The 14,878-nt window shown below is 42.7% G+C and overlaps 1 protein-coding gene across 1 annotated transcript; it reads right to left on the minus strand.

The window, feature by feature from the left end:
* Positions 1-2,900: 2,900 nt before the first annotated feature.
* On the minus strand, positions 2,901-14,743 carry LOC138246442 (mucin-6-like). Its single transcript, XM_069201056.1, has 4 exons — positions 14,642-14,743; positions 13,622-13,679; positions 11,650-11,712; positions 2,901-6,474 (listed from the first exon to the last, which is right to left on the minus strand). The coding sequence occupies exons 2-4, from the start codon at positions 13,659-13,661 to the stop codon at positions 5,765-5,767; spliced, it is 813 nt and encodes a 270-aa protein (XP_069057157.1). The 5' UTR covers positions 13,662-13,679; positions 14,642-14,743; the 3' UTR covers positions 2,901-5,764.
* Between the last annotated feature and the right edge of the window lie 135 nt (positions 14,744-14,878).

The raw sequence follows: 14,878 nt of genomic DNA on the forward strand, positions 1-14,878 counted from the left end.
ATGTAGGAAACTGTTTGCGAGTCGCAAACGGCAAAATTTGCCGTTTGCGAGTCGCAAAACGCAGTTTCCTATGCAGAAATGCATTTTGCGAGTCGGAACCGACTCGCAAAATGCATTTCCGACTCGCAAATAGGAAGGGGTGTTCCCTTCCTATTTGCGACTCGCAGTGGGATGCAATACCATTTGCGAACGCGTACGCGGTCGAAAAATGGCATCGCAGTTACCATCCACTTCAAGTGGATGGTAACCCACTCGCAAATTGGAAGGGGTCCCCATGGGACCCCTTCCAGTTTGTGACTGGACCCAAAAATATTTTTTCAGGGCAGGGAGTGGTCCAAGGGACCACTCCCTGCCCTGAAAAAATACCGAAACTAAAGGTTTTGTTTTTTCTTAAGTGCAGCTCGTTTTCCTGCAAGGAAAACGGGCTACACTTAAAAAAAAAAAAAACTGCTTTATTTCAAAGCAGTCACGAACATGGAGGTCTGCTGACGACAGCAGGCCTCCATGTTTGCGAGTGCCTATACTCGCTATGGGGCCGCAATTTGCGACCCACCTCATGAATATTCATGAGGTGGGTCATTGCGACCCCATAGCGAGTCGCAGTCGGTGTCTGAGACACCGTACTGCATACCAAATTGCGAGTTGCAATTTGCGAGTCGGATGGACTCGCAAATTGCAACTCGCAATTTGGTTTGTTGCTACATCTGGCCCCAGGTGTTTTATCTGACTCACAGTCATGGGCATTGTAGTCTTGGAATTTGACGTTGACTGGTAAAATACATATTGTGTAGAAGGCTTCACTTTCCAGCTGGGTCCTTCATCCTCCTGCAGGCTTTTTAATGAAAAAGCAAATTCAGGGCTGTTCCTCCCGCAGGGCATTAGATGTTTGAAAGAAAAATGTATTTCTGCCTCAAAGATTCCTTGCACATCATCCAGACATGGATGCCTAGCGCCTACCTGAAGCTCTACCCAATCAAGACAGAATATCTATTATTTATTCAGAACAACAAACAAGATACAGAACCAACCTGGCTCAATGACATAAACCCTGCCAGTTTTGAACTACGACTCTCACCAAATGCAAAATCACTTGGATTCACCCGGGATACCAACATCTCCCTCAAGGAAAACCTTGCCTAAAAGTCAAAGCCAGCCTGTTACCAGCTCTCTCCTCTAAAGAAAATCAAAAAATTCTTCCAGAAAGTGACTTCCGAACTTCTGTTTATGCCCTTATACTCTTGCATCTGAATGTTGATAATGCCCTACTCCTCGGCTTCCCAGACTCCACACAGGCACCCGTTAAGGGCATTATACATATCACAGCCCATCTCATCAACAATTATCACATCACCACAAGCCTGATGGATACTCCATTGGCCAGCATGCAACATCATCCAAACTACCTGCTTCATTTGCAAAGTCTACGCAAGCATCCACGCTTAGATTGCAGACAAGCTGACCAGACTCTGGTTGTTCTCTCCACAGTCTCAGTCATGATATCTTCATACTGCAGACTAATAAGTGCAAGAAGTAAAAACTAAACAACAGGCTTTTTCTTTATATGCACAAATCATCTGGAACAACATCCCCTTATTCATCAGGACTGCCACACCATGGTCCAATTTAGAAAAGACTCACCTCTAACGAATATAACATCAAAATGCATTAATCAATTACAACTCAGCTTCCTCTCCTATTACTCTCCAACTTTAAGCATCACTTTGACCATATTAAGTGTTTAGCTGCCTCATAGCTAGGCTGGTGCTGTAGAAATGCCGCTTACATACTGGCACACGTATATTCTGTGCATTTTCCACTGTACTTTCTAGTTCCACTGCGGGTTTAAGTGGAGAGGATATGAAGTTTCGAAATTGACCCACTACTATTTGTAGGCCAGAGGTGAGCCATGGGAATACTATGTTAAAAATGACACTACTATGTCTAAGTATTGAAAAATGCACTGACATCAGATTATCAGCAGTACTCTGAAAATGTGTCCTTCTGGTAACTTGCAGTATTTCTGATGCCTAGGACTGTGTGCCATGTTTAGCTTTTCCTCAGTCACAGTTTTCTTGTGGAAGCATGTTCGGGTATTTCTTGCGGTGAACATCGTTTTTACAATATTTACAGGTGCTTACAAACAGGGCTGGTCTGCCTTTTATTCCACTGGGCATGCCGCTGCATGGCTGGAACCATTTGCTGCCAGTTTAAAAGCCTGGGCCGCCCCTGGTGCCTCTTCCACTTTTCACAGCTGCTTGATATTAATTGCAGCAGGCACAGCAGGCATCAAGAGAAAGAGGGGCAGAGCTCGCAGATATGGAGAAGAGAGTGAAGGAGAGAGGATGGATGGAAAGAGAGAGGGTGAGGAGAAGAAGAGAGCGCACCTGGTTGGAGCTTTTGTGCCAGGGCTGCTTTTGATTCTCCAGTCTCACCCTGGTTGCAATTATGGGACTTCACAGACCCCTTGCAGGAGCACTAGTCCCCAATATTTCACAGTGTAACATATTGAGTGACTCTGTGATCCCCATTATCTGTGCCTTTTAATTGTCATTACCGAGGACCCTGGTAAATTCTGGGCAAGGAAACAGAGGAATTATACTTTTTTTTTGTAATAAAATGTGTGAATAGGTCTTTCTGCGTCCTTATCCAGGTTCTCCCCAGAGCTTTACCACAGGATTTTAGTTGCCGTTCTCACCAGTTTGCCTGGGTGAAACGCACACGTTTTAATTCAGTGGGACCAGTAACTCCTGTGAGCCCCAGCTCATCAAAGTTAATGGACCACCCATAATCGGGCATGAGTTGTGGTGGGGTTCAGAGCACGCAGCGCAAGGGATACTTGAGATGATAAAATTCTGCCAGGGCCCAATACTAGAGTCAAAAACGTCACACTGCAAGGAATGTCAATGTTTATAAGAATTTATTTTCATTTATTGAGCAGCATCTGGATGAAAAAAACCACCAAATATTGGTCTGACGGAAAAGTGTTGTTAATGGAGGAATATACAATAAAATGGGCATCTAAGCAACCTATGTATCTGGATAACAAGTGTTAATGGAGCCTGGGATTAATACAGCTGGGAATGAATACAGCTGGGCATGTCATGCCATGTAGAGGTGTAGCTGAAGTAGTTAGAAGAATAAAATGTACATATATGACGAAATTAGACCAGCACAATTATTTATTTCTGTGTAGGACATACCTTCAGGATATGTGAATGCAAGCAGTGATAAATAGTGCATTAGTTCAGCAAACTAGGCCAAAGCAAGATGTTTTAGGAGACATTTGAACATAGAGTGAGAACCACACCAAGTACATTCTGCCAGCACCATAAATGGTACATTTGAAGATCTCTTTAAGTGGTGTTTCCTCCATAAGCAATGTATTATGGCAGAGTGGATTTGAAAACTCATTAGACTGGATGGGGGAAAGACCAATTTTTCAAGAGTCTTGGAAAAGATTTTAATGGGACTTTACATGCAGATTACATTTACAAACGGCCTGTGCCGCCAGTGCACAGACGGGACAGCCTGCAAGGCCATATCTACAAGGCCGCTCAAAGCCACTTTGTGTGGCTTTACATGTCCTTGTTGATATGGCCCCCCCTTTCATGCATGCTTGAAGGGCCATTCCATGGGTGTTGTTGTGGGTGGCCCCAGGCAACACCCATGGAATCTGACGCATTTCCAGATTTACACGTTTTTGTAAACCTGGGAATGCGTCAGTTTCCTACGCCTCCCTCAGGGTGGCGTAAGAGTGGCATAATGGGGAGAAATAACCTTATATTTCCCTGTTTTTTCCTCTTTACATGTGTGCTGCCCAGCACACATAGAAGGAGGAAAATTCTTCTTGTGATTGTTTTTGTGGAGGAAGGTGTCGTGCAGGAACTTGTGCCTTCCTGCATAAAAAAAAATCAGCCCTGCAACGAAGGCATCCTTGCAGCATGGTCCAAGGGTGCTTGCATTGGCGCATTGCAGCAACTTGTGAGGCAGTGCAGGGTACAAGTACAGGAATGCACGGTATCTTGCAGATATGGCGCATTCCTACCATTTTGACGCAGGGCAGAGAAGCAAAAAGGCTTGCAACACTGCCCTGCGCCAAAACTTTGTAAATGAGGACTACATTTTGTTGAATGCTGTTTCCTTTTTTCGTTTTGCATTTGGTGCTCTCCTACAGGCACATACATAACTCACTGAGCCTTTCATGAGGGGGAAAACCTGTATGTGCTTGCAAAACTAGCGCCTTACCTACTGAGCTACCTTAATGAGATTGTAACTTTTGGCATAGACACTACAAATACATCTCTACAGCAGAGATCTAAATATTTCATTCATTCCACTTCGAAAGAATGTTCAAGTTAGATGAACATATTAATGTCGGATGAATCAGACCGAAGTCAGCCAGCTCAAGCTTTTAACCGCCATTATAATGCTTATTAGAAACTATAGTTTATCTTTTACTCTTAATGGCTCCCAACTCCCAACACACAGAGCGTTGCAATCACACAATATGGAGTATTTACACTGGTATGTGCATTGTGAATGATAGACCACGAAAGTGTGACTTTTAGTAGCTTTGTATTGTTTGTTTACTAGTTAATGCTCCTCCAGAGAATAACTGGTATCAGAGCACGACAGTGTTTACAAATCCCAGACACCGCAGACCTAAGGCTTGGACATTATCATTGCAGGGTTGGGGATATGGGTCCAGATGTAGGAAAGCATTTGCGAGTCGCAAATGGCAAAAATTGCCGTTTGCGACTCGCAAATCGCATTTTCCTATTCAGAAATGCATATTGCGAGTCAGGACCGAATCGCAATATGCATTTCAGAATCGCAAATAGGAAGGGTTTTCCCTTCCTATTTGCAATTCGGAGTGGTATGCAATACCATTTGCGACCGCATATGCGGTTGCAAATGGTGTCGCAGTTACCATCCACTTCAAGTGGATGGTAACCCACTCGCAACTTCCACTTTGTGAATGGACCCACAAATATTTTTTCAGGGAAGGTAGTGGTCTAAGGGACCACTACCTGCCCTGAAAAAAAAACGAAACTAAAGGTTACGGATTTTTTTTTAAGTGCAGCTCGTTTTCCTTTAAGGAAAAAGGGCTACACTTAAAAAAAAAAAAAACTGCTTTATTTAAAAGCAGTCACGAACATGGAGGTCTGCTGACTACAGCAGGCCTCCATGTTTGCGAGTGCCTAGACTCGCTATGGGGCCGCAATTTGCGACCCACCTCATGAATATTAATGAGGTGGGTCATTGCGACCCCATAGCGAGTCGCAGACGGTGTCTGAGACACCGTTCTGCATTGGAAATTGCGACTTGCAATTTGCGAGTCGCTCCGACTCGCAAATTGCAAGTCACAATTTCCAAATTTGCTACATCTGGCCCATGGTGTTTTGTTTTGCCAATGAAATATTTACAGGCGAAGTGGAGATTTGTGTGTAGGGGAGAGGGCACGAATAAGAAAGGAATTCAACATGAGTTTATTCGCAAAAAACGTACACCAGCATGCCTTGAATGTGTAGTTTTTGTCAAAACCTTAACTCTGCTACCGTTCTCTATGATATTCTTAATCACACTTCTATTTTTTTAACTCGGAAGTCCCTGATGTACAAGGTTATTTCACTGGAGTACATTTATTTTATCTGTTTTGCCTTGCAGAAAAATCCTCTTGATTGTACATTTATAAGTTTACTATTGTGAATCAGGTATGTTTACATCCTAGATAGAGTTCAGAGAGCCATGAAGACCCACCGCTTTATGAGGTGATTGTTCTGGGGCACTGCTCTGGACGTACACACGTGTTACCAGACTTCACATAGCCCTTGTCACAGAAGCACCCTAACACACATGGCTCTATGCAAGATTTTGGTGGATTGAGGTGATTATCACATGTGATTGGGCATGCAGTGCCACAGGTCTCATAGTGTGCATGTTTATTGCAGGGACATTGCTTCTCAAGGACACATTCAGTGGAGTTTAAGACATATCCCTTATTACAGAAGCATCCGTGCTTGCACTCTTTTGTGCAAGGTTTTGCAGTGACGTTATTGGCCACATCCTTGCAGGTTCTCCGACAAGTGCCACAGTCATTGTATTTCGCATTTTCCTTGCAGGGACACTCTTTCTGTGGGACGCATTTACCAGATTTGAAAGCATATCTATCCTTACAGGCACATCCTCCAGTGCAGATCCTTGGGCAAATCTTCAGAGCCCCCATGTTTGCCACATCTTCACAAGTAAATCGGCAGACCCCACCACACTTGTTATATTCTGCGTTTTCCGGACAGGGACAGTTCTTTTCAGGTATGCATTTCCCATTCTGTAGGACATACCCAAACACACATGAGCATCCTGGCTTGCATTCCTCTTTGCAGCTCTTAGTTGGCCCCATATTGGAAATATTCTGACAGGTTCTTTGACAGGATCTACCACAGGGTGAGAATTCCATGTTTTCATCACACTTTTCTGCAAGGGAAATGATAGTATTAATATAAATAATTTATCAAATGTCCTAGTGCACTGGAGTTTATAATCATATGTCAATGCATTTTTAAAAACAGCTTCTGGTACTAATATGTATTAGATTTAGTACAATATGGCAGCATACAACCATAGCATGTTTTCGACTCACAGATATCTCAAGGCTCTGACCTGAGCCTCGTGCTGTATGAGAAGCAAGGATGGGGCAGAAGGTAGGGGCTCTGCAACAATAGGCATTGAATCACCACCTGTTTTTCTAGCAGAAAGTAATATAACCAATTGTAAACGTCAATGAATAGACAAATGTTTTTTGTAGATTTGCTGAATTTGTGTTCCCAAGAAGGTTGTACCATATATGTATTAGAGTGTCATTGATGAGAGGGAGCCTTTGACTTTAGACTGAACCTGAATTACTTTGCATTGGGTAGACATTACATGGGTGTGCCAGTACAGCCAAGCATGGATTTTGACATGCACCCAGATTTACAAACAAAAATGGTGCACCTACCCGACAGAGGCATAACACAGAGAGTAATATCTTCTTTTCTCCTTCTGACTTCCTCTTTCCATGTGTGCTGTTTTATACAGCACACATAGAAAGAGAAATATGCCATTAGAGATTGTCTTTGTGTAGGAAGGTATCTTGAACCATGCACAAAGTACCTGCATTACCACTAGACAGCCACCCATGTGTCATTGCATAGAAGGCGCTGAATAGTGCTATATCTTTATAAATATGGAACTGTTCATCTTTTTCATGACCACACAATGCTACGCCTCTTTGCAGGAATCCTTAGTAAATATACGAAGGGGTGTACTAAAATGCCATATGAAAAACATTAGTAACTGAATACCAGGACGTGGTCCTTCCGAGAGTGCTACAAAAGTCTCTCTCTCTCATGGAAATCCATGGTGTTTCACCTCAAGAAGAGTGTGAAGAGTTCCTGGAGGCTTGGGACCCTTGAAGCACAGACTGCTCACCACAAGTTCTGAAGATTGTGACATGAACTTACAATCACTTCCTGCAAGTGACTAAGGCTGTGTTTTTGGAAGACATTATTTCTTCAAAAACTGAACTGCTCAAAAATACATTCTCTGGAGGCTTTGTATTGTTTCAGAGCACAGCTGTTCCCCAGTGTCCAAGTTGTTTGAAAACAAATAACATTGATTTTTTTAAAATGTTGCCTGATTGCTACATCAGATCTGCATCATTTTGTGGAACTGAAATCAATAAAATAGATTATTTAGTGGAAATTGTATTTCTTTTTATCTATAGACTGCGGTGGTGCTTTGGTGCTGCAAAAGACTATAGCCCAGATTTGAGATGGCCTAGCGCCTCCTTGCACCACATTAGCATCATTTATTTTACGGTAATGTGGCCATACGATTCCAAAATCACTGACCCATATTTACAAAGTGGCGCAATGCATGCATTGCACCACTTTATAACCCCTTGCGCCACATTATGCGTGCACTTGGCATAATGCATGCAAGGGGGGCATTCCTCCTTTAGGGGTGCTGAAACAATGGTGCAAAGAAATCTAAAAGATTTTAATGCTTGGGCCTCAATGTGCTTTGTAGGATTAGAGTCCACATTTTTTACGTTAATCCTCCAAAGCGCCAAACTAGCAACAAAGATTTTGACACTAGTTCCGTGACTACTGCCATGGTGCACTGTATCTTGAAAATGACGCCCACATCTTGGCTTTGGGGGGGCACTATGGGGCATAAGAAAGGTGGTGCTGCAATGCATGCAGCATCACTTTCCCTAAATCAGACCCCATATATGGACTTTTCCAGTTCCTTTTACTAACAAAGCACAATAATGTTTAACATTTTGGGGAAAAAGTCAACTTATTTCAAGACTAAGGTTTGTCTTTCCACTGGTTATCAGTCCAGTTAGCTGCATGTGTGTTTTGTTGCTTCTAAAGGTTAAACCTACCCAGAGACAAAGTATTGGTTACAAAAGAAAAAAATGACACAACAATTAGTAGAGGAGGGGACAAGTTGACATTATGTACATTGTAACTGGGAGCAATAAGGAAATATCCGTGAAGTCAGTGCTGAGACCAGAGCCTTGTTGGTGAGATGTACTTAAGAACCACCTACTTGTAAGATGGTTCCCTAACGATAGACAAGAGGATGCTAGATTGCCAACAAAAATCACCAAAAATAAGTTGGTAAGCAAGGATGTAGATGCTAGTAACGTCAAAGAGCTGCAGACAAATGCATATAGCAATATACAGTAGATACTTAAAGTTATTTGTATCATATTTGACATAAATAGATTGCAAATAACATGACTGGAATATACCATTTATACATGTAAAAGGTGTTACAAATACTGGTAGAACACATCAATTTCCGAGTTGTAGCCTGTTAGAAATGGGGTCTTTGGTTGGCTGTCAGGTTTATGTACCAACACACACAGTAACTTAATGAAAACACTACAAAATGACACAACCCAGGTTTAGAATAATAGGGAATATGTATCTAAACAAAACAAGACCAAAACAACAAAAATCCACAATACATAAGTCAAGTTATCACTGAAAATGTAAAAAGAAACTTCATGTAATTTTAAACACACGCTAACACTGTTAGCGTGAAAATGTACCTTGGGCGCGTCAAATATAAACCCTCTCGGGCAAGTGTGCGTCAAAAAGGGCTTGCAATGTGTTGATTTCGCTCACGAGCGAGACCTTGAGTCATTTCTCCTTTCGTTGGCTCAGGGGGGGGGGGTTGTTTCTTCTCTCCGCAGGAGAGCGATGCGTCAGCACTCTCAGGTCTGGGCAGGCTGTGCGTTGTTTTTACACGCCCAGCGGTGTTTGCATCAGAAATCCAGCCGCATGATGACCCAAAAACCACGCAACGCAGGTTGCAATCTCACCAGCCTCTGTCAGCTATGCTGCGCGTCATTTCTCCAGCCGCGGGCATCGATCTTCCAGATCTTTTGCCCGCATGGCGGTCTTTGCGTGGATCTTTCACTCTTGGGCTGCCAGCTTCTCTTCTCAGGGTCCGAGGAACTGGATAGGCACCACTTGGCAGAGTAGAAGTCTCTCCTGTGGCTCCAGGCGCTGGCAGAGAGAAGTCTTTGCTGTCCCTGAGCCTTCAAACAACAGGAGGCAAGCTGTAAATCAAGCCCTTGGAGATCTTCATAAGAAGGAAGGCAACTCAAAGTCCAGTCTTTGTCCTCTAGCACAGGCAGAAGCAGCAACTGTAGGATAGCTCCACAAAGCACAGTCACAGGCAGCGCAGTCTTCTTCCTCCGCTCTTCAGCTCTTCTCCAGGTAGAGGTTCCTCTTGGTTTCCTGAAGTGTTCTAAAGTCTGTGGTTTTGGGTGCCCTTCTTATACCCAATTTCTCCTTTGAAGCAGGCCTACTTCATAGCAAAGTCTATTTTGTTTGTGAAATCATGCCTTGCCCAGGCCAGGCCCCAGACACTCACCATGGGGTTGGAGACTGCATTGTGTGAGGGCAGGTACAGCCCTTTCAAGTGTGAGGGACCACTCCTCCCCTCCCTCCTACCACAGATGGCTCATCAGGAAATGCAGACTACACCCCAGCTCTGTTTGTGTCACTGTCTAGTGTGAGGTGCAACCAGCCCAACTGTCAAACTGACCCACACAGGGAATCCACAAACAGGCAGAGTCACAGAAATGGTATAAGCAAGAAAATGCTCACTTTCTAAAAGTGGCCTTTTCAAACACACAATCTTAAAATCAACTTTAGTAGAAGATGTATTTTCCAATTGTGAGCTCAGAGACCCCAAACTCCACATGTCCATCTGTTCCCAAAGGGAATCTACACTTTAATAATATTTAAAGGTAGCCCCCATGTTAACCTGTGACAGGGACAGGCCTTGCAACAGTGAAAAACAAATTTAGCAGTATTTCACTGTTAGGACATATAAAACATGTTACTATATGCCCTACCATAACCATACACTGCACCCTTCCCTTTGGGCTACCAAGGGCCTACCTTAGGGGTGTCTTACTTGTAAGAAAAGGGAAGGTTTAGGACTGGTAAGTGGGTACACTTGCCAAGTTGAATTTACAGTTAAAACTGCACACACAGACACTGCAGTGGCAGGCCTGAGAAATGATTACAGAGCTACTTATGTGGGTTGCACAACCAGTGCTGCAGGCCCACTAGTAGCATTTGGTTTACAGGCCCTGGGCACCTCTAGTGCACCTTACTAGGGACTTACTAGTAAATCAAATATTTCACTCATGGGGACCCAAAGGAGCACTTGTACTTTAGCACTGGTTAGCAGTGGTAAAGTGCCCAGAGTAACAAAAACAGCAAAAACAGAGTCCAGCGCACATCAACAACTTGGGAAACAGAGGCAAAAAGTTATGGGAGACCACGTCAAGGATGGAAATCTAACATAACCATTTTTTTGTGAAGGTGTGAATGATGCACAATGAAAGTAGCCCCTATTGTTAGCGCTTGAAGGCGTCCACCCTTCTTGCAAGGGGAAGCATTGATGTTTTGTGATTAATATCTCTGCTGACTTCTTCTTAGGGAGTGTGATTGCCACATCACATTGCAATAGTTGTTACTGGACTGTGGCCAAACCATATGCCATGACCCAGGCATCTCACCTCCTCCTGTCATCATCTCCTGCATGAGACTCACTCAAAGTGAGATTTCCAAAGTTTTAAGGAAAAGCAGCTCAGAGGTGAGTTTTGGGGAAATACAGTCGCTGAGCTGCATAGGATCTGATTCTGCCCAGACAGACAGCTCTGCTCTAAGAGAGAGAGGGAGAAAGTGAGCACACCAGAAAAGAAAGACAAAAGGGAGAGTATGGAATGAGATGAAGAGTGACAAGAAATAGAATAATAACAAAAGCATCAGGAAGAAACCTCACTGTTGATTTGGAAAATATAATTAGACTGAACGCAAGGATCAACCTCTGACAATTACTATGTTGGCATTTTCTTCAAACCTACGGCTACCACTACTCGTATCCCTTACCCTCTTCTTTGTGTTAGGCCTGGCATTGCCTTCAGGTAAACAAAACTTTTATAGTGACATCGCAAAGCAGATTCATTCAACCAATTTAATTGTGAAAATATAATATACTATGATACAAAATGAGGCATGAAGAGTAATGGATCCCTGTGCCCAGAATGATACATGTGTGATGTTTACTTACTATCGTCATCATCGCCATCATCATCATCATCACATTTTATAGTTCCAAGCATCGCAATCAGCACTGGAATATAAACAAAAATGGAAGCACCATATTGTAACTTATCTTTTTGCAAATTTCGTTATCGATAAACATACAAATTAGGATCACCATGCTAGAATTATGCTGAAGATCAATATGCCATTTAGTTTGCGGCAGCAGAAAGTAAATAAAATGTGAAAAAAAAGTAAAATGGAAAGCAATTGACTTCTCATTGGACACCATACAAAGTACTGCTCAAAAAGACTCTCCACCAAATATTTACTAAGAAAAATGTCATATTAAACCATGTAGGTTTCATCCAATTATATAGGGGGTCAAATTAGATTTTGGATCAAATCTATCAGGTCATAGGTCAAGTGATAAAAAACAGACATTATTTACTTCAACCAATTGTTTAGTCACAAGCACACATAGGAAAGACAGAAATTGCCCCTGCGGTGCAACGACGTGTATGCCCACTTTTTGCATCCCCCAGAGCAATTCAGTATTATGAAGTAGCCCTTCTGTAATATGTATTTTGCTGGAATATAGGGGAATGTTGACAAGAAAGTGGTGCACCAGTCTTAATGGGCAACTTTTCTTGTGTTTCCTCTGCCTACATATCTACCCAACGACACCATGGTTGTGCCATATTTACAATACGCCACATCATGGCAGTCGTTAGGAAAATAGCATCAACATTATTGATGCTATTGTGGTGCTTTGCTACACTAGCGTCAAAGATTTTAAGGACAGGGTGGGGTAGGTATTAGGGTTCAGGGTGGAGGCGGTGAGGTTGGAGGTGGGGAAGGTTTTATGGTACAGGGCAGGGGAAGGGGGTCTGTAGATTTTAGGACAGGGCAGGATAGATTTTAGGGTTCACAGCAGGGGTGGGCTATTAGGGGCAGTTCTTAGGACAGGACAGGGTTACTTTTAAGGGTCAGGGTGGGGCTGAGGGGTCACGGCAGGTGGTGGAAGGGGCAGTTGTTAGGGCTTAGGCACTGTGGAGTATGGTATCAGATGTTAGGGGACAGAGCAGGAGAGAATTTATCACACGTGTTCCTTTACCAAACATGCTTTTACAATGAAATTCATTGTAAAGGTATGCGTGGTAAAGGCATGCGTTGTAAAGATGTGGTCGTTTTTGAGACCTCATTGTTGAGGCAATCGTAATATACGCATGCATTGTTCCATCATACTTTCCATAAACACACACTCTCACACTGTCTCTGCCTCTGTTTTGAAGGCATTAAAATGTTGATTTGACTAAAACATGTTGTGTTTTAAGTGCGCCTAGCAATCCGAGCTCCTCTCTCTTTCCACTGCCCCTTTACACCCCCATCGTGTTGTGCTTATCATATAATGTTTGTTAACATGAAATCCCAGCATGATATTTGGGAAACTTGAAGCTCATTCCGCACAATCCTCCCACTCCCACATTCTTCAGTCTTAGTGAGCAAACTACGCTCCTGGTCTCGGAATCAGCCAATGGCGCTTTGGAGATGTTTTAATGTAATTCTTGCTGTTTTTTCTGCATGAAAGTGTATAGGATGTGCCTCAGATGTTTGGGTCGATTTCACCGTTACCTATAGTTTTGCAAGCAAGTACTGAAAGGGCCATAAAGAGAATCCTAGTAAGTAAAGAGATGATGGCGGTGCTGTTCCAGAGGTCAAGGACTAACTGTTATACAAACGATCAGTCAATATCTGGAAGTTATTGCGCCAACCCAATAGAATATGAAGTGATGACACAATACACAATTTGGGCTTGTTCTATGACTTGTTAAAAAATGGAGAACAAAATTGAAGTCCCTCCCAGTAATAGGGCTATTAACCTCACAACCCCTGGCCTTTGAAGGGGCTGAGAACAAGAGGGCGTGTGGTCTTAAATTATAATCTACTCTTCTATTTGATCGTCCAGGCTCTCTCCCTTAAGCTTGGTTTCCACTCACCTGCTGCCAGTCCAAGAAGATAATAAGTTGGCTTCACCATTCTGAGGGTCAAGCTGTCCTGCAAAGAAAAGAAGTAACCATGAGAAGGCGATGTGGATTTGTTTTTAGAAGGCAGGGGTTCGTTAATGACTGAGGGGGAAGGTGCGATATGTAATGGTGCTTGCAAAGCACCTTCACGGTCTAATTATCTTTCTTTTCTGCTGCTTGCAAACATGTTATCTAATTGTCTTTTGTAGGTGTTGATGCATATTTCTCTTCCCTATATACCTAGCTGTAAGGGTGAAACGTGTGATGGGCACTTGCTGCACTGCCCTGTGCTATGGGCCTCGTAAACGAGGACCTAAGGCCCAGATTTATACTTTTTTAGCACCACATTTGCTCCATTTCTTGACGCAAAAGCAGCGCAAACTTACTAAATGTAATTGAATTTTGTATGTTTGCGCTGTTTTTGCGTAAAAAAAATTAAGCAAATGTGGCACAAAAAAAGTATAAATCTAGGCCAAAGTGTTTTTTAGTCCCTAATTCTCGCTCTGACTTTTGCATATGTCTTCTTTTTCTCTGTCACTTGTCAGCATTAGTCAGTGACTTTCTCTGTTCTTGCAGTCCAGAGTTCGGATTGTGGTGGTCAATTATTTCCTCTCACCCTGATTTTATCACTCTATTTCGCGCTTTCGTGTACTCTTTCTCTAAAAAGGTTCTTAGTTTGTATTCTTTGCCTGCTTTGCAATTAGGCAGTAGTCGAAAAATGTAAACATACTAAAAGAATTTAATTAAACGGAGGACAATTAAATATCATTATTGGAATGCTGTTTAAGAAGGAAAAGAGAAATGGCAAATAACCACCAATTTTAACGGGGAATTCTCACTCGTTGAATATATTGCCATAGTTGAATCACATACTGAAATTAAACATTTTGGTCACAAACATTGCTGAAAACAGCGAATATGAAAACATGTTAATGAAACCCAACTCATGGACATTAATTTAAGAGCTCGAAAGCAGTGCAAATTGAAACATACCTGTTGTCGACCTTAGCACTTCCGAAGTTCTTCCACCACAGGTCGGCTGGGAATGAGCAGATTATCTCAGCGTGAGCGTTCACATAGTCGAAAATATTGCCTGGGGCACCAAATGCTGTTTTTTAGTCATTTCTGATGATTGCATTATTTGTGCCAACGCCTGCTTCCAGTACCTGATTTGAGACTCTTCGTCACTAAGTTACACAACTTGCATCTCAGCTTTCAATGTTTTAGGTG

The sequence above is a fragment of the Pleurodeles waltl genome, chromosome 7 (assembly GCF_031143425.1).
Source record: "Pleurodeles waltl isolate 20211129_DDA chromosome 7, aPleWal1.hap1.20221129, whole genome shotgun sequence".
NCBI classification, from domain to species: Eukaryota; Metazoa; Chordata; class Amphibia; order Caudata; family Salamandridae; genus Pleurodeles; species Pleurodeles waltl.